Below are 23,239 nucleotides of genomic sequence, written 5' to 3'. Positions count from 1 at the left end.
TCCTCCGGCCTTGATAAACCTTGATTATCTGGATAAGGATCCTCGATGATAAGAGTTCGTTGGTGGGCTTTCGTAACAAATCTAAAATGTATCAACAAATTAGCTTAAATTTTATTTTAATTCGAAACTAGATTTAATTATCCTTATATTTTATATGAAAAATATCAGTTATTTGCGATGTATCTAAAATGCCTCTGACGTATATTTATCTCTGACCAGCAGATACTAAAACACCAGTGTATTTCATCTATATGTTTAACGCTAAAATTCCCTCGGTTCATACGGTCCTGACCTTTTCCCTCCGTCCAGCTCCTCGGCGGTGGCTCCATCCTCGGTAGCGTCGGATCCAACGGAATACGAACAGGAAGTACTCGTAACCATTGTCTGGAGGTCCAAGTATGACGGCGGTGCAGCCTGATCCCCGATGTCAACCGGAGCAGATGGGCTGCAGTATCCCAACAATGCTTCCTTCTGCTTCTCCAATGATCGATCCGGTAGCAGCCCATTGCTGTTGATGGCGGTCGTTCCGAGAACGATCGGTATTTTCATCGCTAGCTTCTTGCGCGATCGGATCGGTTGTACCACTATGTCGATTTCGTACTTTGACTGAATTATCCGACAGTGATTGTCGTCACTGGGAACGCCCGGTCCTATCAAGATGTTCTCCTCGATGTTGGCTTCTTGCCTCTTGGGTACCTTTCCCGTCGTCCGTTCCTCTAGTACCGTGAATTCCTGCAACTGTTCGACCTTTGGCACCTGGCTGACGAAGGTGTCGATTCTTTGAAGTTTGATTGCGATTGTTTTTACATCTACGCTGCTTTGGTTGTTGACGTGAATGGTAAGTTCTATGATGTCCCCTGGGACGTAGCCGAATCGTGGAGTACTGGCGGTCACAATAAGTGGTTCCGTGAGGCCAAAGTAGAACGAAGTCATAGCTTCTGCCTTAGTTGGTTTCGAGAGCGTGTCGGCGAAACGGTTCAGATTCGATTCTCCCCTGACGGTGATGGCTTGCTCGTAGACGATATCGTGCTTCCATGGGCGTTCGAAGGATACCTTTACCAGGTATCGGATGTGACCGTATCTACCTTCCATCGAAGCGGGAGCATTCGATGGGATCTGACAGGAAAATGGATAGCTGTAGGTACCAGCAACCACCTCCAGTGGGTTTCCCACGTCCGAGCCGACAAAGTAGTTGATGGTGCTAAAGTAGTCCTCGCGTCCTTTGAAGTTGGTTTTGCGGGTTTTGTTGCTGGAGTCGGTTTTGACCTTGGCATCCCAGAAACTTGCAGCGAAGCCGTTGATGCGTAGGCAGATACCTGCAAAATTTGAAGGAATTTGAGATATCAATGAGGGGTTCTGGTGGCTGTGGTTTCTTATCGTAAAATTAGGGGCTTGTGGGCGACAGGTGGATGATGATGAATAAGTCAGAATCAATTACGGGAGGCTTACGTTGTTTTTCGACCATTGACGACAGCTCGGTGTTGGAAAATTGTTTGACAATAAACCAGCGGTTAAGCTATGATTCAGATTCACTTGTCAAACGCGTGTTCGCGATAAGAGATAGAGGTGAGGAATCCCCTTTGTGTTTGATTGGTTTAGGTATCTAGTGGGAGGTGGGATAGGGGGGAGGGAGGTAAGGATGGTTGCGTTGATTGTTTTCGAACGTGGAAAGTTGTAGAGTTGTTTTTTTTCCTTGATTTGTTTTCCGTCGCTGAGCACCAATGCTACCGACGCCAGGCTCCCACACCTGGACCCTACCTATCGACCCATCAACTCATGAACCGGGGACCAACGGCTTTACTTCCCGGAAGGCGTGATCAGACATGTTATGCCTCAGGACATCCTGGCGGCGCCGACTGGGATTGAGCCCAGGCCTGCTGGGGTGAGAAGTAATCACGCGTTGATGTGCGCGTGGGAATGACGTAGCATTTTAGAGGGGTGTGGAGGTCTGAAAAATTAGTGACCGGCCAAGAGACGAACCAGCCTGAGACAGAATGTCCCTATATAATAAACAATCAATGTTTTCAATGACATAGCTGAAATTCTCTCTGGAAGTTTCTCGCACATACTAGTCATTTTTTTGTCAAAAATACTTAGCAGTCAACCTACTTCAAAAGCTGGTTTGAGCTGCTTGTCTCAATGAGTCTCCGACTGAGGCGCTATTGCATTTTTTTCATTTCCGAAAAACACACTTATATAACAGTTTGGAAGTAGAGACGATCTTTTCTACTTTTTGATACGATACTTGAAGGCAAGAACATGTGTTTTGGGTTGTGAGATATGTTGCGAAAATGATGAAAAAACCAATGTCTACAACTGGGAATCAAAACCACACCTCCCAGTACGCTAGACGGGCGCCCTACCACTATGCTAATCTTACGAAGCAGTGATGTGATAGAGAAGGTCCAACACATCTTTTCTGAAATCCTCCTTGTCATATGTCAACATATCGAGTCAGTTCGAGCTGGTAGAACTTGATAGGACTAAAACTCTTGAACTGTTTCTACCTACTCGGAGCTGCCCGCAACTTGGACTAGCTCGGATCGGCTCCATGATCGCCAAAAAATGAGCTCGCAAATTGTTACGATCTGTTTCGAGTTCTCATTAAACAAAACTATTATGTATTAGAAAACTCGCAACGGCGAGGATGAGGGACGTTCCAGAACAAGTCCAAAACATGCATCGTCATTTGAATATGCCCCCTTATCAGTTGGAGGATATAAGAATACCGCCTGTAGAAAAGCGTTTTCATTTTAGATTTATCACTGTCCAGTCCACTTTGACGACATTGGATCACGTGTAGCGCTTGTGATATATTTTGCTAATGGCATGCAACCAATAGCGATAAACTAATTTTGATAAGCGTCTGGGTTAGGCGCTGCCCGTAGGCGCTCAAAACTGTACTAATGGGCTTTTGTGAAAAATAAAATGGTAATTCATTCGACGCAAATCGGTACGATAATTTATCGATTCTAATTGCATTCGACCGTCATTTAATATGAGGATTATTGATTGAACCGATCCCACACCGAATTCAAAATCGCAGTGAATAACAAATGACCGGGGCATGCCATAGTTATAAATTACCTCCAAGGTATTTGAAATAACGCTCAGTTCAGTCCCTACAAATCTACTAAAGAGAATTTCCAGGCCAAACAGCCAAACAAAAAAGGCAGCGTCAAAAATATTGAAGATCCCTGAATTTCTTGAAGTTGATTACCTTGTATATTATGCTTGAAAGGCAATTTTTTTTCGTACAACTTTGTCTCAGACGTTAATACGATTGGAAAATCTCGAATACACCATTTTGAAGTTTTTGAGGGATTCAATATAACCCAATTTCAGAAAAAAAATGTAAATGATTGATCATGACATGCAAAGTTTCATGTTAATCGGAGAAAGTCGAGTTTGCAATTATTATTTTTTTTTTCTATTTGACCTGGAATTGCTCAAATAACTTACCAATCGGATTTTATTGAAATATTTGGTGCTGTCCGGTTTCAGAATGTCCCAGTGTCAAGGCGATACTATCAGTTTTCCAAACTCCGATCAATTTGTCAATTTGTCCACAATTATCCGATCAATATTAGGCCTCAATGTACATTTTATAGTGTCATGATCAGGAAATCGACAATATCTCAAAATGACAAAATGACAATCGATCAGGCTTTGTCAGAAATGGCTACCCACTGAGTTATACCGACCACTGTTTCTGGGCGGGTTTTCAACCAATCGCTCTGATTTTTTGCCAGAAACTAGTTGGGCGTCACAATATCAGCTTCATTCGACAAAATCTATGCGACGAAGAGCTTTCCTTTTCTGTTGAAATCGAGCAGCTTCGCAGCCGGCGTCTACAGACAAAATTTCAATCGTTTGTCTCTCTTTCTCGCGTCGCATTTGTCTTTCTTTCGGGCTTCGGTGAAGCGGACGAGTGAAAAAGCGCTCAACTTTGATAGTTTCGTCTTTCATGAAATACACCTACCGAGGTTTCATGACGTATATTCTGGAAAATGCGATTAAAAGAGATTGCTCAGCTATAACTTTGTCGAAGAATGTATTCCTTAATTTATTCAAACAAAACAGTTTTTTTGATTTGAATGATAATATGAACCACCCTAGAATTCATTGTCATAAAAATGAGGGCCTAACTATAAGGAACAACTTTGTACAAGAGACTTTTAGTCTAAAGTATAAATTTCAGGCTCAAAACATATCATTCCACCTAAGTCTGCATTCTGGACCACTGTGCAGTGTCGGTGAAAGGGATAGAAAGCCATGAGGCTTCGTTTCAACTCGAAAATCGACGTTACTTTCATTGAAAGGGATGAGCAAAGCAACGACGAGAATGTCACTGTCAGCCTTTCGTTCTACGCGTGCTTCTTTTTCACTTTCGTTTCGTGCTGATAGCTATGCGTTAAAGAAATTATGAAATTCACTCGTTGCATGAAAGAAACAAAACCATAATGAGTACCAATGCTACCGACGCCAAAGAGGCAGCTCCCACACCTGGGCCCTACTTATCGACCCATCAATTCATGAACCGGGGACCAACGGCTTTATTTGGGGGCGCCGACTAGGATTTAACCCAGGCCTTTTGGAGTGAGATGCAATCACGCTTACCACTGCACCACCGACTCCCCTTTGATATTCGAATCAGTTAAGGAAACATCGTAGCAGTTTGTCAGAGAACCTATTTAAAAAAAATCTCAATGAACTTCCTTGATGTTTTGGGAACTTCATTCCGACCAAATGTTTAGGAAAATTCGTGGAAAGTGTTTAGTCTCATCCCGGAAGTTTAGGGAAGTTCATGGATGTTCTGAGAAAAGCTCAAATTAAGAGAGCTTGGAATGAATAATTATGGCATCCAAGTTCCATTTTTTTCAAAATTCAACTGTCTTCTCCAGATATTATCTAAATGCGTGGAATGGCGGCAGCCTTACAAAATAAGCTAACGAAGCGTTTTTCTCCTACACAATTATCCACAACAGTTCATCCCAACACTCCAGCATATAAAACCACCAAAACAACACTACAAGCTAAAAGTTTCAGTACAAAGATGATATCTTCTTTGTAAGTAGAGTTAGGTTTAAAATAGGATGTAATTCTTCAATAAAAATCCACCCATATATCTCTGAGGAAGATTCTAATCCAGGATCTAAGCGTTGGGTAGAAGAAATCGGTTCGTTAGCTTATTTTGTAAGACTACCAAATCATTCCACGCATTCAAAGTATATCATAGCAGCCCCTGAAGATATCATCCAAAGGTTGCTGGTTAATCAGAAATTGTCGTGTGCATTATTTAATTGATCACCAGCTGGTCATAGATTTCAATATTCATTTTTCAATGGATAATTTTTCAAGACTTCATTAACATAAAGATATTCAATTGTTAAATAATTCAAATGGCGGCTCTCAGATATTTTCCCAAGATTGCAGGTTGGTCAGGAATTATTTAAAAGATCCACAGGCGATGGAAGATTTCAATAAAGTCATCTGGTTATTCAGTTTGATCAAGTATTATACAGTATATGTTCAAGAAGCATAAGTCAAAATCATCATTTTTATAGTAAAAATCTTCAGATGTCTACTTAAAATTCAAAAAGTCTTCGGAAGTCTTTCTCCATTTCAACATGTCACAAAACATGAAATGTCTTAAATGGGAAAAATGTGTTTTTCAGAATTTCAAATATCTCCAAAACATCCAAATTATCCACGGCCCATACAAATTTAAAAACATTTGTATGGACAATTGTCTACGCAGGGGGAGGGTCCAGAATCCAAAAAAAAAATTGTCTACGTAGTTAATGAACAGCCCCTACTTGGTTTATCATTTCAGGTTGCCTTGATTTTCAGTTAATTTGAGTGAAATTGTTGAATATTACATCCAAACAACTGCACTATAATGGCATAGCGGCGCTGGTGGTGTAGTGGTAAGCGTGATTATCTCAAGCGTGATTATCTCTCACCCCAGCAGGCGTGGGGTCAGTTATGAGGTATAACATCTCTGATCACGCCTTCCGTCGGAAGGGAAGTAAAGCCGTTGGTCCCCGGTTCATGAGTTGATGGGTCGATAGGTAGGGTTCAGGCGTGGGTGGGAGCTGCATCCCTGGCGTCGGTAGCATTGGTGCTTATCACGGAAAACAAGATCGACGGAAAACAAATCAAGGAAAAAAAAGGGCTGATTGTTCGATCCGAGCCAAAAGGCTCCACCTTCTACTGTTGAAGATGCTGCTGCTGATATTTGTTCATGCGATCAGTTAACAACATTGTCCGATGCGAAAATGTGCTTCGGTACCAGTTATTTCTTATCGATTGGTGTATTTGGATTTCAATTTCATCTATAAATGACAAAGTTATAAGCGTTCCAAAACTAACATCTTTTTGCGACGGTTGCAATTTCAGATTTTCGATTCACCCTCTGCACCTTCCCGTAAGACGTGCTCTGCGTCAAAAAATCAGTATCGCTGAAACGCCCACGAAACGGAAGCTTAGGGCCGTCCCTTTCTTATGGCAGAGGCGCGAGGAGTGGGTGGGACAGGTGGGACATGTCCTACGTATAAAAATACCAGGGTGGGACAATCACAGCTTTGTCCAAGCCATGATTTTATAGAGAACATAGTTAAAACCTAAATTAATCGTCCGATGATAAATTATGACCCTTCTTACTAATTGAAATTCCGACTAAAGTGCTCATACGATGAGAAAAGATAGATAAATTCTCATGTGACCTAAATAGCTAGAAACTGAGACCGGGACATGGCCGGATGTGACCACTATAGTTCTGTGCTCAGATTATTACTACCATTGAACTGGTTTTTGAATTCTCACGTCATTTCATGCGTCACATGATGGGTTTTATTCATTTCAGGACGTATGTCTATGTCAATTCCAAAAAATATTCAAAAAGATCTATGAGACCACCCAAGTAACGTTTTTAGTTTTATTGTAGTCTATAAGTGGTTTTTAAGATCAATTAATTAAAACTGCTAATAAAACTAAGAGCTCCACCACAATCTCCTGATAACCGCTATAAGATTGTCTTCCAGCTAAGTGGACCACTCTTGATAAGGTTTTTAAAGCATGCTTTAGAATAACAATTAAGTACATAATCTCCGTACTCTACAAGAGTAAAAGTGACAGTTACGTGATATGGAGGTATACCTTTATTTAATTCATGCAGTTTTACTGTGCTCTGCTGCCAATCAGCCATAAATCCAATTTAATTTTTTATATCTTGACAGCAACTGCCATAAATAAGCTTGTTGATGTTCTTAAATTCAGCCAGGACTATTTAGAGGCGCAGTTTGGGAAATGCTGAATCTTTCTCATCGTCAGGGCAGCATTGCGAAGGCAGCTCCAGCTGATCAAAACGGATGTATGCAGATGGATCAAAACGGTGAGGTGGTAGACTCGCTGGAGCTGCCTCCGTGACAGTCATAAAAGACACAGGGGAACTTGTTTCTTAGCTGGAGCTATTTGCGGAAGGTTCCGGCGGAAGCACTTTATTATTCTTCTGTGCATTTCAGAAACCTTGATTCTTTTTCATAAATCCATGGTGGAAAAAGTTTTTAGTGGCGCCGGTTGTTTCCAATTTGGACAAGTTCGAATTGAGTACTTATCACTGTTTTATAACGGATGTTTCATAGCCAACTAGTTTTATTGCTACTGCTTATAAATCAACAGTGGGATTGGTTGTTGGGTTTAATGACAGCAATTCAAATTGGCTTTATTAGGCACTAGAAAGCAACTATAGAAACTTTCATAAAGCTAAATAGCATTAGCATCAGTTGGTTCTATAATATGATTTATTAGGGTTTTGTAGATAGCTTATAGTATTTGATATTAGTTAATTTTTATGACAATTAGTATGACCTTCATAAAACTATTGGAAATTGTTGTTGCTATAATAAAACACTTATAAAATTCAAATAAAACCAAGTAGCTCTAGATTTGTTTCTTGGGTGTGGTTGAAAAGGTCCCCACTATGCTGATCGATTCAAGCGTCCCCAAGGTAATTTGGCCCGAAGCCTACCTTACCGCCGTTTATCGCGTCAATCGGAGCTCGACAGCAGCCCTTTCCAAGACAGTAATCCGTGCTGAGGCCTGATATAGGAGTAAACAGTGCTTGAAGAAACCCGTGTGTTCAGTGCTTGAAGAAACCCGTGTGCCTACGCTTGGATACTCGATCAGCAGCGCAAGAAGCTTGACGCGAGGAGCCAGGAGGCTGTGTTGGTTGGCTATGCTCCAAATGGCTACCGACTGTGGGATCGTGCCGCCAGGAAGATTATCATTACTCGTGACGTGAAGTGTGACGAATCCTGTTTTCCGTACCAGAAGTGTCCCAAGAAGAAGGATTCCCCACTGGTTGTGTATTTCCCTCAAGAGCAAGAGGGGGAAAGTGATCACGACGCTAAGGATGGTACACCCAACCGTCCGGAGGAAATCTAACCGGTTGCGGATCAAGATCACGACCCAACTGACGAGACTGTAGACCAGTCTTGTAAGCGGTCACGTTAGTCGACACATTTTCTGTGATAATTGACTGCCTTTGCCTCCGACACTTGCAAAACAAGCTATCATAGTACAGTACCAAACTAAAATGTCGTATGACAGGCTCTGTCATACGACACTGTCGCCGAAGACCGTCACGAATGTATTTATTTTAGTTTCTCTCATAATCAGAGCTGCTGATGGTGTGTGAAATGGTTTGATTTACACCAAATTGAGGAATTACAACGAAATCACACATGTCATATGATAGCTATTTTGATAATTTTCTTTTAGCTCGAATGTTATTCTACCGCTCGTGTTGTGTGAGAGAGACGACGGTAGAGCATGAGTGTTCGAATACAAACAGACTGTCGCGCACGACAACGAAGCGAGTGTAGTAAACAACGTCAACTGTTTCAACCCCTGCTGTAGACACCACCAAAACCGGGCCGCTCCCTTCGCAACCAGAATAGCATGAATCCAAGGATGAGGGTCAAACGTTGCTGAGGCGTAGCGAACGGGGGCGCAAGCTCCCCGGTAATTTTCTCAATTTCTGTACTGGTTACGGAGCTGTTTCTGCCGGTCCATGCATTACACATGTCTCCAACTGCTACACCAATATCGAGGGCCGAGATGACGGTACCGATTGGCTTAAGGGCATTCGAGAGGAACTGGATTCGATGGTGACGAACCGAGTATGGAAGCTACAACGTTGCCCACAGAGTGTCAAGCCGCTCCAGTCGAAATGGGTGTTTCGTGTGAAGCAGAATGGCATCGGCGAGGAGGTGCGCTACAAGGCTCGTTTGGTGGTGAAAGGTCGTCGCGTGCACCATCGATTCCTGTTCCACCAGATGGACGTCAAGACGGCGTTCCTTCATGGTAACCATAAAAAAGACATCTATTTGGTAGTACCGGACGGCGTAGAAGCTTATTCAAAGTATGGTGTGCAAGCTACAGAAGTCCCTGTACGGATTAAAGCAGTCTCCCCGTTGCTGGAATGAGCACCTGAACGGACAGTTGCTCAAGATAGGATTCATCCGGTCAAGCCACGACTACTGCTTGTATACGAGATACACACCAAGGGACGAGCTGAACATCATCATTTACGTCGATGACCTACTGATCTCTGCCATGTTCAAGATGACTGACTGCGGCGAGGTGAACTACTTCCTGAAGCTGATGTACAACCGAGAGGAAGGAATGAAGTAATGAAGATCCTGCAGCGATTCAGAAAAGTCAACTGCAACCCGTGCAAAACTCCAATGGAATAAGGGCTCCAAGTGAAGTGTGACGGACCAGCGACGAAGGAACCGTACAGAGAGCTGTTGGGAAGCATGATATACACAATGTTGTGTGTGCAGCTGGACATTTTCTATCCGGTAAGCAACTTGAGACGTTTCTAGCCTAATCCGGTCGATCAGCACTGGCAGACGCTACCTGTAAGGGACGCAGGGGCTCAGCTTGCAGCACAGTCGAGACGAAGCTGCAGAACCGCTGATGGGTTTGGCAGACGCAGGCTGGGCAGCGGATACCGAGGACCGAAAATTCGTTAGCGGCTTCTTGTTCAATCCTGTGGTCTTCGGAGCAACCGTGTCATGGTCGAGCAAGCGAGGTCTAATAAGTTGCCCTAAACGCAGCAGCATCAGAAGCGATTTGGTTGACTGACATCCTCGAGGACCAGAAGATAACCGTGAAACCCGTCATTATCTGCGAGGACAACCGTGGCTGCATCGTGGTTGTATGGCCAAGATATATCGATATAAAACATTAATTTATCCGTGACCATGTGGCAGCAGGACAAAATTGAAAATCGAGCCCGTGAGCACCCAGGACCAACTTGCGGATCTGTTCACCAAGGCGTTAGATACATCCCGTTTCCAAGAGCTGCGACGTGACCTCGGACAAAACGATTGAGAAGGGGTGAAGACGGAGTAACCCGTTACAACCGTTATACAATCTAAGCAGGCTAGTTTGTTAGGTACTGTTGTTTTTTTTCACTCGAGACACCACTGTCATTCCCAAACGTCGAAGAATAAAGAAGTTATTTCTCTCAAACTTGAAAGCAAGTATTATAAAATTTTGCAATCGTCAACTTCACTTCGTCGTAATCGCCCATTTCCGTTCTATCTATCAGAAAAGATCAATAATATCAATGATTTCACCGTGCACAAATCAATAATAGGTTTGTTCCGATGCGTTAGTTCATTAGCTACAACATAAATCCTGTTAGAGCACATTGTATGAATATTTACGCTCATTGTTCTCAAAACAAAAGAAGCGCTCCTAGCGAATCCCCTTTTTCTACGTTTATCCGTAGGAATAAGAAAATCTAATGGCGTTTCAATGCGTTAGGACGGAATTGAAACTCGTAGAACGAATTTAGAATCAAGAAGCAGTGTTAGATTTTAGACAATATCTCAACAACGCTTGTGACGCTTTATCAAATCAAACGGTACGTATGGAAAGGTGAATAAAGTTGCAAGTCAAGAGCAAATTTTAATTACGTCGAATGTAACAAAGGTAAACAAAGTCGAGCTATCAGTGTCAATCGATGCTCCTGCTATTACACTATATACTGTCCGAATATAGGATCACATCCCATTTTTTGCTAAGATGATTTCGGTGGTCCTAAAATGATGAATGGGTTGCACGTAAGGATACGTAATTGATAATTCTCCCGAATATCCTGGCAAATACACTTTGACTTAAGTAACAATAGGGGCCACCAAACGACGTATAATAACTTTTGACTCAAAAACCAGTATTTCTTAGCATGAAAGCTAGCGATTTGCCTTTGTATGATTAAAACCCGGCTAAATATGTTAAACATTGCTATCACTATGAGATTATATGTGTTTAATTGGAAATAGGAATAACTTTGTGGTCATTAAAACAAAACTTTATTTTTCTCGGATCGGTGCGAATGTTACTTACGACATAATGAAAATTTGCTCTTGAAGTCATCTTTGACAGAAATATTCTATTTTTTGTTAAACTCGTTCAGAAAAGAAAGGTAAAGCGTGGGTTGTGCTTAGTAGGACGGAAATTAGATCAAAAACCCTAACATAAATCTGATAAGGGTTTTTTGTTTTGTTTGAAAATGTCAAAGTTAAAAGTCTCAAATATGAATTCATGTTTAAGTAATTTGCTACATTTGCTCAAGCTATACATTTTTCATTCTATTCAAATTTTTATTATATGATGTGTGAAAGGTGCAAATTTGAAGCAAATACTTTATTAAATTGAACATCTGACTAAAGGAGAAATTTTTTACCTAGAGAAAGTAAGGACAGTTGTAATTAACTATCCATTTTTAACTTACATCCACTTTCTCAAGCTAAACAAATTTACCTTAAGTCAGATGTTGAGGTTGAGATGTTGTCAGAGATTAACTCTCAAATTTTCCCAATCCTTAAAGATGGAAGTTGATAGAATCCACAAATGGTCGCCTTTATGGTTATTTTAGGTTGGCACTAAGAATATATGATGGCACGAATCTCAGAAACTAACTTAAAACATGTATGAACTAGATCTGTCAAAATTAGTCCGAGAGCGATTTGTTATGTATTTCCCTCGGGTTTTCACTAACATGCTCTCACATATCGCACCAATACAACCAAACGTGAAAATCTCTATTAGACGCGTTCGTCGTTTGTGGGAGTCCTTGGAAATCATCGTGATGACATGGGTTCCTTTGCCACATATCGGGAGAGATCTTTCCATTATTTTTTTCTTAACTTTCATTTCATTATTACATGAATAATTAAATGCTGAGTACGGGTGGACCCTCCAGGGCATCCGATTGAAGCGAAATGGATGGGGAAAGTGGAAATGTCAATTTCCTGCCTTTGACATTTCATGAATAGAAGGTGGGTTCTTCTCCCCACTCATTGGGGCATCATCCTGTTGGATTGTCTGTTTTTGACCGGTTGAATGATCCTGTTGTTGGAAGGAGATTCTCATTTATCCCGTGGATGCACGTGAGCATTGTTGCCCACATATTCATCCAAATCATTTTTGGTCCTTCATACAATGGCAGGGTATAATTAGAGTTTATTAAACTTGATCAATTCGAGGACATTCCATAGTCACTGACAGTTGTCTTGCTGCAGTGAGTGGTAGATCCATATCATCATTTATCACCATCATGTATATAAACGATACATAAGCAAATCAAGTGCCTTTTATTTTGACCCGGTAGTGGAGTCTTCACGCTAGACTTTGGGCCATCAGAGTCGATGTCAATAAGAGTCCCGCATAGCGAAAATGTTTCAAACAAGCAACACGGTTTTTGGATGATTTTTTTATCAGTGTAAGCGGCATCCATTTTTTTTTTACATTAGCATCGAGTGACTTTGATTCGGTAGTGAAGTTTCTAGTATTCGTTTTTCGAAAAAAAATCAACAAATTGCTATTTCAAATGTGTCAGTTAGAGCTTCCATTTCCCGGTGGCTTCCACCATCCCGGGATTCGGAAAATATTTATTTGATATCCCGGGAAATCCCGGGATCCCGGGAAGTCAATAAATATAGTAAATTGTTTTAATATTCGTATGTTTCTAATTTCTTTTAACGATGTTCTGAAATGTATGTTCATCTCTTTAGAAGAATGATTAAAAAAGGAGGTTTTTTCAATACTAGGGACACCAGATTTAACGACATATCTTCATTTTAAAGACATTTAAAATCCTGTGAAGGTATTTTTTCAAGCAGACATTTTGAAGACATTTCATGGTACGTGAAGTTGTTTCAAGACATGCGGAAGCTGAAGCAGACTTCCGATGGATTTTTTTTTAAATTGTAAGCTGGCATATGATGATTTTTGTTAAATAAATGAAGTTTTGATTTCATATTTTAAGCTTCTTCCTGAATATGTTGAATATGAATAATGTAGCCAAAATCGGATATTTCAGAATAAAACTTGATCCAATTGAATATTCACAGGACTTTACGGAAATATTCGATTAGCTGGGGATCTTTTGAATACTTCCTGATCAACGTTCAGTTTTGGGAGAATATCTTCACAATAATACTTGATCAACCTGAAGCCTTGAAAAATATCCAGAGGACTTTATTGAAATCTTCGATCAGCTGGAGATCTTTTATGTACTGCCTAACCGATCTGCCATCTTGAGAGAGCCAATTGAATGTTTGACCAGTTTAAGATCTTCAGATTTTCTGATCAATCTGAATTTACTAATATTTGACCAACCAGTAATCTTGAGAGACTATCTAGAAACGTTATTTGAATTTTACGAACAGTTGAAAATCTTAAGAATAATAATTGATCAACCTGAAGTCTTGAAAAATATCCAGAGGTCTTTAAATCTCCGACCAGCTGTATGTCCTTTAAATACTCTCTAATCAACTTCCGTCTGGGAAGGATGTCTAAAAGACGTCTTTTGAATTTTTGAACACTTGCATATCTTCAGAAAATTACTTGATTAAGTTCAAAAGTCTTGAATACTATCCTGAGATATCATCACAAATCCGTGAATATCAGTTATACGAAGATTCGTGTACTTTCAATAAGTTTCTTGAACTTAAACTCAGTTCCATGTACTCAAAGCCTTTATAAAGTTCCCTGAATATGTAGAATATTCTGCGAAATCCTGGAATTTTTCGTCAACTTCTTCGAAGTTCCTAGTACTTCAAAGGTTTTTCCATAGCTTACATTTTTTTTAATTTTTCGATAGGTACAACTAACTGTTTGCCCAGCTTGCTGAACTTGAAAGAATTTCAAATAATTCATGCAATGTTCCGTAATCATCGTCCACGAAATTGTTTAACATTCTACGAAGTATCCTGAAAATCGATGATGGTCCCTGAACTTTTACGAAGTTCCACGAACTTCTATGAAGTTTTCTGAAATCAAATAAATGTCTCTTGGCGTCTAAGAAGTTCCCTAATGGCACGTGATATTATGTTTGTCAGCCAAATTTCACAATAGTCCGTGCAGATCATGATGATTATGGTGGATAATTTCTCTCATGAATGTATTTGTAAAACATTTTTGCCGTACTTTAGGATTACATAGATTACATACTAAAGGGTAAAGGTAATGCATTAGACTGGCCCACAAAAATAAAAGTTCTAATTTTCCACGGGCCAACCTCTAGATTTGTGCCTTTGGGCGAGAAAACCATTATCGGAAAGTATCAGCACATTTGGTTTTAAGATTAGCTGGCGCTTTTAGTTTGAATTTTGTATGGGGAATTTGGTTAAAATACATGGAAAAATGACTCTCCTACACTCTATCGATCATAAAAAAGTTTGCTTGTTCTCAATTTGATTCAGATTTTCAAAACTTGTAGTTCAAACAATGAGTAACAACCTTGCTGAAGATTACATCACTAATCCAGTTAGTTTTATTGAATGTATATGAGCATTTTGTATATGAAAATTTCAACCAAAACTCCTATATGAACACTAAACCAAAAGCCCCAGTCCGTGTAACGTCAAAAAGAGCTGAAACATTCAGAGTGTGGTTATCTCACCTACTGACACGAGTCAGGATGTTGGCCTGTTGACAATATTAACTTTTATTGTTTTAGTTGTAATCTAGTTGATACGTTTTATAAGCTGCCTGTATTTTGTCACAATATACGAACAAAATGCACATATAAATTCAAGAATGAATATATCGATAATACTTACTTGAATCATGATACTGTCTTCAGGAAAGTTGTTTCTTATAGTTTAAGCTACGTGTGCTGAAATTCTGAGCTTAATCGAATTTGCTGAACCAAATGCTGCTATGCACGAAAGAGTGGAGAAATGTTATTTCTCCATACATTTCAACCAATATCCCCATATAAATTTTAAATCAAAAGCGCCAGCTCGTGTTGCATCCGAATGAGCTGAAATTTTCAGATAGTGGTTTTCTCACCTAATGGCACAAATCTAGGGGTTGACCCGTTGAAAAAAATGTTAAAAAATTTCCCCCATATAAATGTGGGACAGTCTAGTAATGCATACCTTTCAACGTAACATAGCCAACATAGAAGTCGGAGACATATAGAAGTTCGTCCAGAAGGAGTAAGCATTTTACAAGCTTCCGCTCGCTAATCTAAGAAAGGACTCTAAAAACTGCAAATACTGAGTCTTTTCATCAGTTGAGACTAGTACTACGTACTTTCAACCATCTTAACAATGCATTTCAATGGTTTTCGATCAACTATGAATGATGGACAACTCACGACACTCAACCTGATTGAATCAAAATGTTCACGGTTTGTTTCACTGCTAGATCCTATTTTTCACGAGTGCTTCTTGTACAACGATCATATACAAAAAGTGATGTCTGTGTGCAATTCTTTCGAAAAATCAGAATGAATGGCAAACGAAGGGAGAAGATATATATTCCATAAGATGTGAAAGTTCTGGATTCAAATTCTGCTACAGATATTCCAAGAAAGATTTAAAGTGGTAAAAGGATTTTTAAATTAATTTCCCGGGATTCGGGAATCCCGGGAAATGTAACAATCCCGGGATTTTCATCCCGAGACATCCCGAGATGAAAGCTCTAGTCAGTGCACTTCAGTCCGTCGACTCTGGAAACAATCATGTTTATTTACTTTGCTCGTTTGGGACTCGGGACACGGAGATGAAAAACTACTCAAAATTAAGTACTTTTCCCTAGATTCTGGGGTTCAGCCCAATAACCCAAATTTAAGTAAATCGCATATAGTAGTTTCCATTTAACACCAGCAAAAAAAAACTTACTCTTAAGTATATTCTACCCTATATTAAGTTTAATTCACGTAAATTTGAGAATATGCAATTTACTCAAAAGTAACTAATTGGGCTGAACTTTTTTGACAACAATAACGAGTGTAAGTGAGAGGCTGAACTCAATATTAAGTAAAAATAACTCAAATTTTGGGTAGTATTTTTTCGCCATGTACGATTTAACGGTAGCTCGGAAATGGAAATGCTCGTTCGTTTCCAACTTTTATACAAATTTTCAAACCACCGTGTCCTAACGGAACTATCAATTCTGTACTTTCATCACTTTTTCTAGAATTTCACCGTAAGTCAAATGGCGATTTTTCCATTTTACCCAGATTTTTTTCTGATATTTTGCACTAGTTACAACAAGCTTGGTTTTATTTGAACATCGAAAAAAGGAAGATAAGGCCGCTTAAGAAAGCGTTGGGTGGAAAGTATCTCTTTCAACTCCATACATTTCGGTTTCCAAAATTGATAAATTTGTCAACTTCAAACCAGCAAAAAAAAAGCAAAATCACACTCACCTCTAAATTTTTTATTCTTATCCAAAGTTATTGTAATCGTTCCGCTGACGGTATCTCCCGGCCGATACACTCCCGAAACATTGTTATCGAATCGGATATTGCACTTGACGTGTTTGGAGTCCTTCGTTTTGGCAGTCATTCCGGTGCGATTATAAGGGGCGTCCGAACGGTTCGGGCTTTAGTACAATACTGGACTGACAATTTTTCGGCCAGTTGCTTGTCTATTCATAACGGATGGACTAAATTTGTTTATGCTTATCTAGTGATAAGTCTAGTGCGTTATCAGTGAACGTGGGCTCTGCTTTTTTTCGGAAGGTAGATAGATAGCTGACATCGCACTGTATGTAAGCTAACTATACTCTCAAATTGATTACTGAAGGTCGTTGTATTGAAAATAATAGGGACTGGACGAATCGGAAATTTAGAAAATTCCTTTGGTATGGGTTCAACCGTATCAGTCTGGGCAAATATCGGTTGTTTCCTCTATGAATCACCTGCTGTCTCACAACGGGCGCTATCAGCGTTCATTTGATATCCAAAACAGAAGCTTGATAACGGGTTCCGTCTAATCCCGTTTTCGATCATTTTGTGATAAGCAAAGCTGTGCCATATTTCGATAAAATCGGTCGCCAATGATTTTTCCAGAAAAGAATTTAGTTCTTTCACAACTTTCCTCCCAACAATATGTTCCTATTCTAAATCAATCATGCCTAAAGAGAAAGCTTCCAAGCGAATCAACTGCGACATCCGTTTCGACGACAATCCCAATGGAATTTTCAAAGCCGGAGACTCGGCGTCTGGATCGATTAGTCTGACGTTGACTCAAGTGAAGAAGGTTAAAGGTATGTGCAGATGACTCAAAGTCGTTCGATTTTCTATTGCGTTGTACGGTTTGTTTTTCAGGAATATGCTTATTTATAACTGGGTTTGCTGAAACCTTCTGGGACGATAAGGTTCCGCATGGCCCCAAAAACAAGAAAACTAAGGCTCACTTCAAAGGCCATGAGGATTTCATAACGCAAAAGTCCTATTTGGTTGGATCGGAAACTGGAAGCCCGATTGACCTTGTCACGGGTACTACGCATTACTACTTCCGGTTCAAGGTTCCATCAACGGCTCCCACCTCGTTGGAAGGAAAGTACGGTCATGTAAGGTATTTGGTGAAGGTCACTCTTGAACGACCTTGGAAGTATGACCAGAACTTCCAAATGCCGTTCACTGTGCTGGCTAAAACGGATTTCGACGAAAGCAATCCAAACCTTAAGAATCCGGTGAAAAGGGAAGACCAGCTAAGATTTTACTGTTGGATTTGCAAATCTGCACCGTTAATGGTGAAGGCATCGGTTCCCAAGTCCCTGTACGTTCCTGGTGAATCAATTGAAGTACAACTGGAAGTGAACAATCTTAGCAAGGAGGACGTTTCCGAAATCATAGTAAAGTTTCATAAAGTGATCAAGTTCATGAGCCAAGTCCAGGTGATCGAAAGTACGCAGCTGTTTGCCGAAAGCAAACTGGTCAGAAATGAGACGCTCGAAATTCAGAAAACACTTCCGGTGGCCAGGCTAGCTAACGAAACTTTCCAGAAGCACTTCCTGGTGGGCCCGATCACGCCGACCGAAGACCGACATAGCAAGATCATCAAAATCGGCTACGAGATAGACATACTGGTAAAGCCTAAACTATCGACCCAGAGGATACGCCTCACCATTCCGATTGTGGTCGGATCCGTTGGATTGAAGACGGAGGAAGTGCTGGAAATTGCCAGATCCTCGGGGGTCGCCAAGTTGGCGGAGGGCTTAAATCGAGATGAACCATCCGCTCCACCGCCACCGTATGCTGAAAATGAGCCGAGTTTGTACCCGTTGGATTCTTTGCAGAAGGCCTATGAACGGGAAAGCAGCAGGGACGACTGAGAGCGGTGATATATAAGTGACTTTTTTATTATTTGATACATAATTATTGCAAAATTATTTAACCTGTGTATTGGATTTGAAATTTCTGATAAATATAATGTAAAAAACGTTAAAAATACAGTTTCAGTTCCTAAAATTTAGAACTAAAATAAGTTTAATTTATATTGATTTATCTTTTATGATTCATAATGCTTTTAATTAAAATGTATTGCCAGTTTTATGTAAAGTAGGGGTGAAAGTGAGCAACCATAATATTGTCACAACATGCATGAATGCGTCTCTTCTAAACTGAAACAAAATATCACGCAGGAATTTTCCTTAAGTGAGGTTGACTCTAAGGATATCGAAAAAACATGCTTACTGCTCAAGCCCGTGGTAAATCTTTCGGACATACGAGAAAAAGAACGTATTTGCACACCAAAAATACACTTTATTACACGAACACTAAATTACATTCATTACGGTAAAGGATGGAACGCGACTTCCGCGACGGTGTGTTGTTACTTCGATTTTCGTAAATTTCACAATTTTCAGACTTGGGAGGAGCTTTAGTGCAAGAATGTATTAGCTAGAGCAAGCTCTGAAGCGGATGGATTGATAGTTCCGCTAGAGTATGGCAGTGTAAAAAATGAATGGAAGTTGAAATTGAGCGAAGGGCCATTAATGCGACAATTCTAATCAAACGCACGCTCCTTTACCTAGATCATACATTGATGGATGAGGAAATTTGAGGTATGTCCTCAAATCCACAGACCTGCATTTCCTCCCAACTCTGATAATTTTCAACTACTTTTTCCAAGGGACGTATCAGCTTTTGTAAACAATGCATTTGATAGTCGTTTTGGCGTAACTGGTAACTCGTCCACGCATGCTAACACTACCATCAGATAGGGGAAATTTACCCCTACATTATAGCAATGTTAGTATGCGTGGGCTAACTACCAGTTACGCCAAAACGACTCTCGAATGCATTGTTTACAAAAGCTGATACGTCCCTTCGAAAAAGTAATTGAGAATTGTTGTTTGCGATCGATCGTCAGCTGTGTGTATATAGGCATCAAGAGAGGTCCGGCGGGAGAGATTCTCTCTCATACTTAGTTTTCTAGGGATGCACATTAGAATGGTAGTTTGGGGTGTTAGAAACACCCTGCACGCTATGTCTCAAGGCAATTTTTTTGTAACATTCATGTACCTCAGATTTTCCTTGACAGGATGTTAGTATTTACCTAACCATCAAATCTGTGATGGTTTTAAAATATTTCATCTTGGGTTTTTTGAGAAAAAAGTGTTTTGAAGATAACAAAGGCGTAAAGGGTGTACCGTTTAAAATCCGCACACACAAAATTCATTCTCAAAATTCGAGTTATTATCCGATTATCACCAAATTTTGACGTTTGTTTTCTTTGTCACGTTTGAATATTTGGAAAAATTTAAAATTAATAATTTATTTGTGATAGCTTGCCTGTGACCTAAGTTATATTTATACTTGGGTGCTGATCCGGTCAACAACTACCATAGATGGACCTGGATTCGATTGCCCGGTTCTGGGTCGCCACCATAACCTAGCTCGGAGCGTTTGGTACGGTATGTCCACTAGAGTGATGCAAAATTTGAAATTTTCGCTCCACAATACTTAAACGATTTCAAATCCCCATTTGGTGAGAAACTGAGATGACACAAACCATTAGAAGTTTGTATGGGAATTACTATGGTAAAACCAAGATTTTTGTTCATGTTTATCTAATAATTCACCATATCGGTCTACTTCAAAAGCTTTCAACTGTACTGGTAGGAAATTTTCCCAGCTACAACTTTGTTCAAGACCACTTTTTGATTAAATACAAGGATCGAAAGTTATCAATGGTTCAATGCACTGATGTCTTATGATCATGCTCAATCAACTGCTCAGCAGGCAACATTGGTGTTTCTGGGGCGTTGAATAGGACACAAAAATCATGGCTAATATGTCACACTGCAAAATACAGTGTTGCCTACAGAGCAGCTGCTTGATCATGTCATAAGTTTACCAATCTCTTAAATAATCAATAACTTTTTCCTGCCTCGTTTTACATAGAAACGATCTTCAGCAAAGTTGTAGCTGAGAAAATTATCTATAAGAATGGCTATCAAACTGTTTCGCAGCTCATTATGGAAAAAAGACTAGAAGGCAATGAACAAAAAGTTGAGATTTCCCATAGTAATTTACATGCAAACTTCAAATGGCTTGTGCGAAGTCTGTTTCTAACCAAATGAGTTGTAACTTTAGGAGGCTAATCAGGACCCAATTTGAAACCATTTGAGTACTGTGGAGCGAAAAAGTCAAATTTTGCATCAGTCTAATATCCACGCATCCTTCCACTCCTGAAGATTCACGAAATGCATCGCTGTTTAGATATACCATGCCAGCACCATATTTGACGCGTTCCTTATGATGACGCACTCGTCTATTTTGACAAGATATTTTTTTAAACCTTGTAACACCATCATCCCCCTAGAGCACTGAAACTAATATTTGCAAAAGTAACATTTCAAAAATAATTATTTAAAATAGTCGAACGTCATGGAATGCTTCGATTTAGCAACTGCTTCGAATATGGTGCCTCCACGGTTCATTTGAACTCGATTCCTTTCACAGAATAGACACCACTCACCACCCCTCTCCGAAGGGGGAATTTGGTAAAAAGAGATGATAAAACCAATTTGTACCTTCCTAAAAAGTTGTCCTAGCTCGCTGTCTACTCTCTATATGCAATTTTCACACTGCCGTACTCTAAACGGAACTATCAATTCTATACTTTCATCTCCTCCTCATAAACATTACCACTTTAGTCTGTTATTTGAAATAAGCATCTTCAACTATGTAAATCGTTGACTTCACGCAGAAGTAATACTAAACATATAGTCAAAGTACATTGTTTAATTATTTTATTAATTTAAACATTCTGAGATCATGACATTGTTGCCATATCTGACGGTGCTGAAGAGGGAATCTTACTGCTTCATTAAAACTTAGTATTTTGACAACTTTAATTCCCTTTTGAATCATTTTCAGTTGTATTTGTTTCGATCCGTATACGCCTTTGTAAACAGCTAAGTAATCTTCAAAACACTTTTTCTCAAAAAATCCAAGATGAAATATGTTAAAACCTTCACAGATGTGATTACTAACTTCCTGTGAAGAAAAAACTGAAATACATGAATACAATAAAGTGCCCTGCCAAAATTTGAAGTCCTTTGGTTCACGGGAACACCTCGCTCAAAGGGCTTAAAGATTGTATAGGAAAAATTGACAAAATGTATGGGGGAACGAGCCCCTTTCACATTCGCGGCTCGAGGTTGCGCTGTAGTTGGTCGATTTTCTTCGTGTATAAAATGTAGAAATATTGGGAACATCTTGATATGAATCCGGGTTAACTCCGAAAAGTTATTAGCGTTTCAAATGAACATCAACTGCCTTACTTTTGGTGAGGGCCTAACGCGCTTTGTGCGGTGTTCTTAAAATTGGATCAGTTTGGCTAAGTGGTTCCGGTTTTGTTCCGGGTCTCCGAGAGGCCATCGAGGGAGAAATGGTATCAGTCGTCTAGAACTAGGTGATGCTGGAAATCCGCAGCAACAGGCACATACGAAAGTGACCCCGTTGGTTTCAGTACCACTCCAGGACAACATTTGAATAGTGGCACGAAGTTAGATCCGGCCAGAAGATCGTAGGGCCCTCGTGTTGCTTCAACAGAGGAAGCAGACGCTTCTATAGACAGTCCTTGAGGTAGATCTCCGCGTTTACTCTCCCGGCAGTCACGAACGGCACACTCCGTTTGCCACATGAGCAGATCGCTTACCAAATCATGTATTTCTTGGCAAACTTTGAAAGTTTCTGCTTCCTTACTTCCTCCGGAATATCAACCTTGTGCTGGACGGTGAAGAACAGTAGCCCCGGAAGCTGCCGGAAGTCCGCCTTGACGTAAGTCTCATCATCCATGATGAGACAATGAGGCGTCGTCAGCATCTGGGTGTAAAGTTTCTGGGCCCGTGACTTTTCCACCGTATTTTGCCGTTCGTCACGATTTGGAGCCTTCTGCACTTTGTATGCATGCAGTCCCTTCCGGTCCTTGGCTCTCTGAAGGAAAGACTTGGACAGATTCAACATTGGGATTCCGCTTAAACACTTTCACGACTCGCTTGTGATCCTGATCACTAATAGAACATCCATTCTGACCGCATTTCTCCTTCCGTTCGATACTCAGAGTTTTGTAGTAACGTTTAATCACACGACTCACCGTTGACTGCACGATTCCGAGTTGTTTTCCGATGTCCCGATGAGAGAGTTAAGGCCCACGCACATTAGATTTGGATCGAACGCGTTGCGGTAAAATGACAGCTATTGTCTAACTGTCAAATTAACGTCAACGCAACGCAAACGGATCTAATGTGGGTGGCCCTTTAAGGATTTTCCAGGTGCTTGCGCAAAATCCACAGCGATAAAAATACAGTGTAAACAATACACTCTAAACTACTTCTACCCAAATTTTCAAGAGAAATTAGCCAATGGATAATTTTCTACAGCGTTTTTTTTCCGTGATGCAAT

General features: G+C 40.2%; 2 protein-coding genes across 2 annotated transcripts; one reads left to right on the top strand and one right to left on the bottom strand.

The window, feature by feature from the left end:
- Positions 1–261: 261 nt before the first annotated feature.
- On the bottom strand, positions 262–16,912 carry LOC135706903 (arrestin domain-containing protein 17-like). The gene is made up of 2 exons (XM_065228588.1): positions 16,745–16,912; positions 262–1,316 (listed from the first exon to the last, which is right to left on the bottom strand). The coding sequence occupies exons 1-2, from the start codon at positions 16,881–16,883 to the stop codon at positions 262–264; spliced, it is 1,194 nt and encodes a 397-aa protein (XP_065084660.1). The 5' UTR covers positions 16,884–16,912.
- Positions 16,913–17,372: 460 nt separating this feature from the next.
- On the top strand, positions 17,373–18,665 carry LOC135706917 (arrestin domain-containing protein 3-like). Its single transcript, XM_065228601.1, has 2 exons — positions 17,373–17,586; positions 17,648–18,665. Exons 1-2 carry the CDS (start codon positions 17,451–17,453, stop codon positions 18,655–18,657), a joined length of 1,146 nt encoding a protein of 381 aa, XP_065084673.1. The 5' UTR covers positions 17,373–17,450; the 3' UTR covers positions 18,658–18,665.
- The last annotated feature ends 4,574 nt before the right edge of the window (positions 18,666–23,239 follow it).

The sequence above is a fragment of the Ochlerotatus camptorhynchus genome, unplaced genomic scaffold (genome assembly GCF_037179485.1).
Source record: "Ochlerotatus camptorhynchus isolate MF236.1 unplaced genomic scaffold, CSIRO-AGI_Acam_v1.1 ptg000294l, whole genome shotgun sequence".
NCBI lineage: Eukaryota > Metazoa > Arthropoda > Insecta > Diptera > Culicidae > Ochlerotatus > Ochlerotatus camptorhynchus.
Note: the sequence above shows the minus strand (reverse complement) of the source record. Positions and strands in the feature narration are given on the sequence as shown.

Bases quoted from the DNA above. Each gene is read 5' to 3' on its own strand.
- LOC135706903 (XM_065228588.1), bottom strand. From the start codon at position 16,883: ATGACTGCCAAAACGAAGGACTCCAAACACGTCAAGTGCAATATCCGA. The intron at 1,317-16,744 runs GTGAGTGTGATT...CAAATTTTGCAG, and splicing joins TAAGAATAAAAAATTTAGAG to GTATCTGCCTACGCATCAAC.
- LOC135706917 (XM_065228601.1), top strand. From the start codon at position 17,451: ATGCCTAAAGAGAAAGCTTCCAAGCGAATCAACTGCGACATCCGTTTC. The intron at 17,587-17,647 runs GTATGTGCAGAT...TTTGTTTTTCAG, and splicing joins TCAAGTGAAGAAGGTTAAAG to GAATATGCTTATTTATAACT.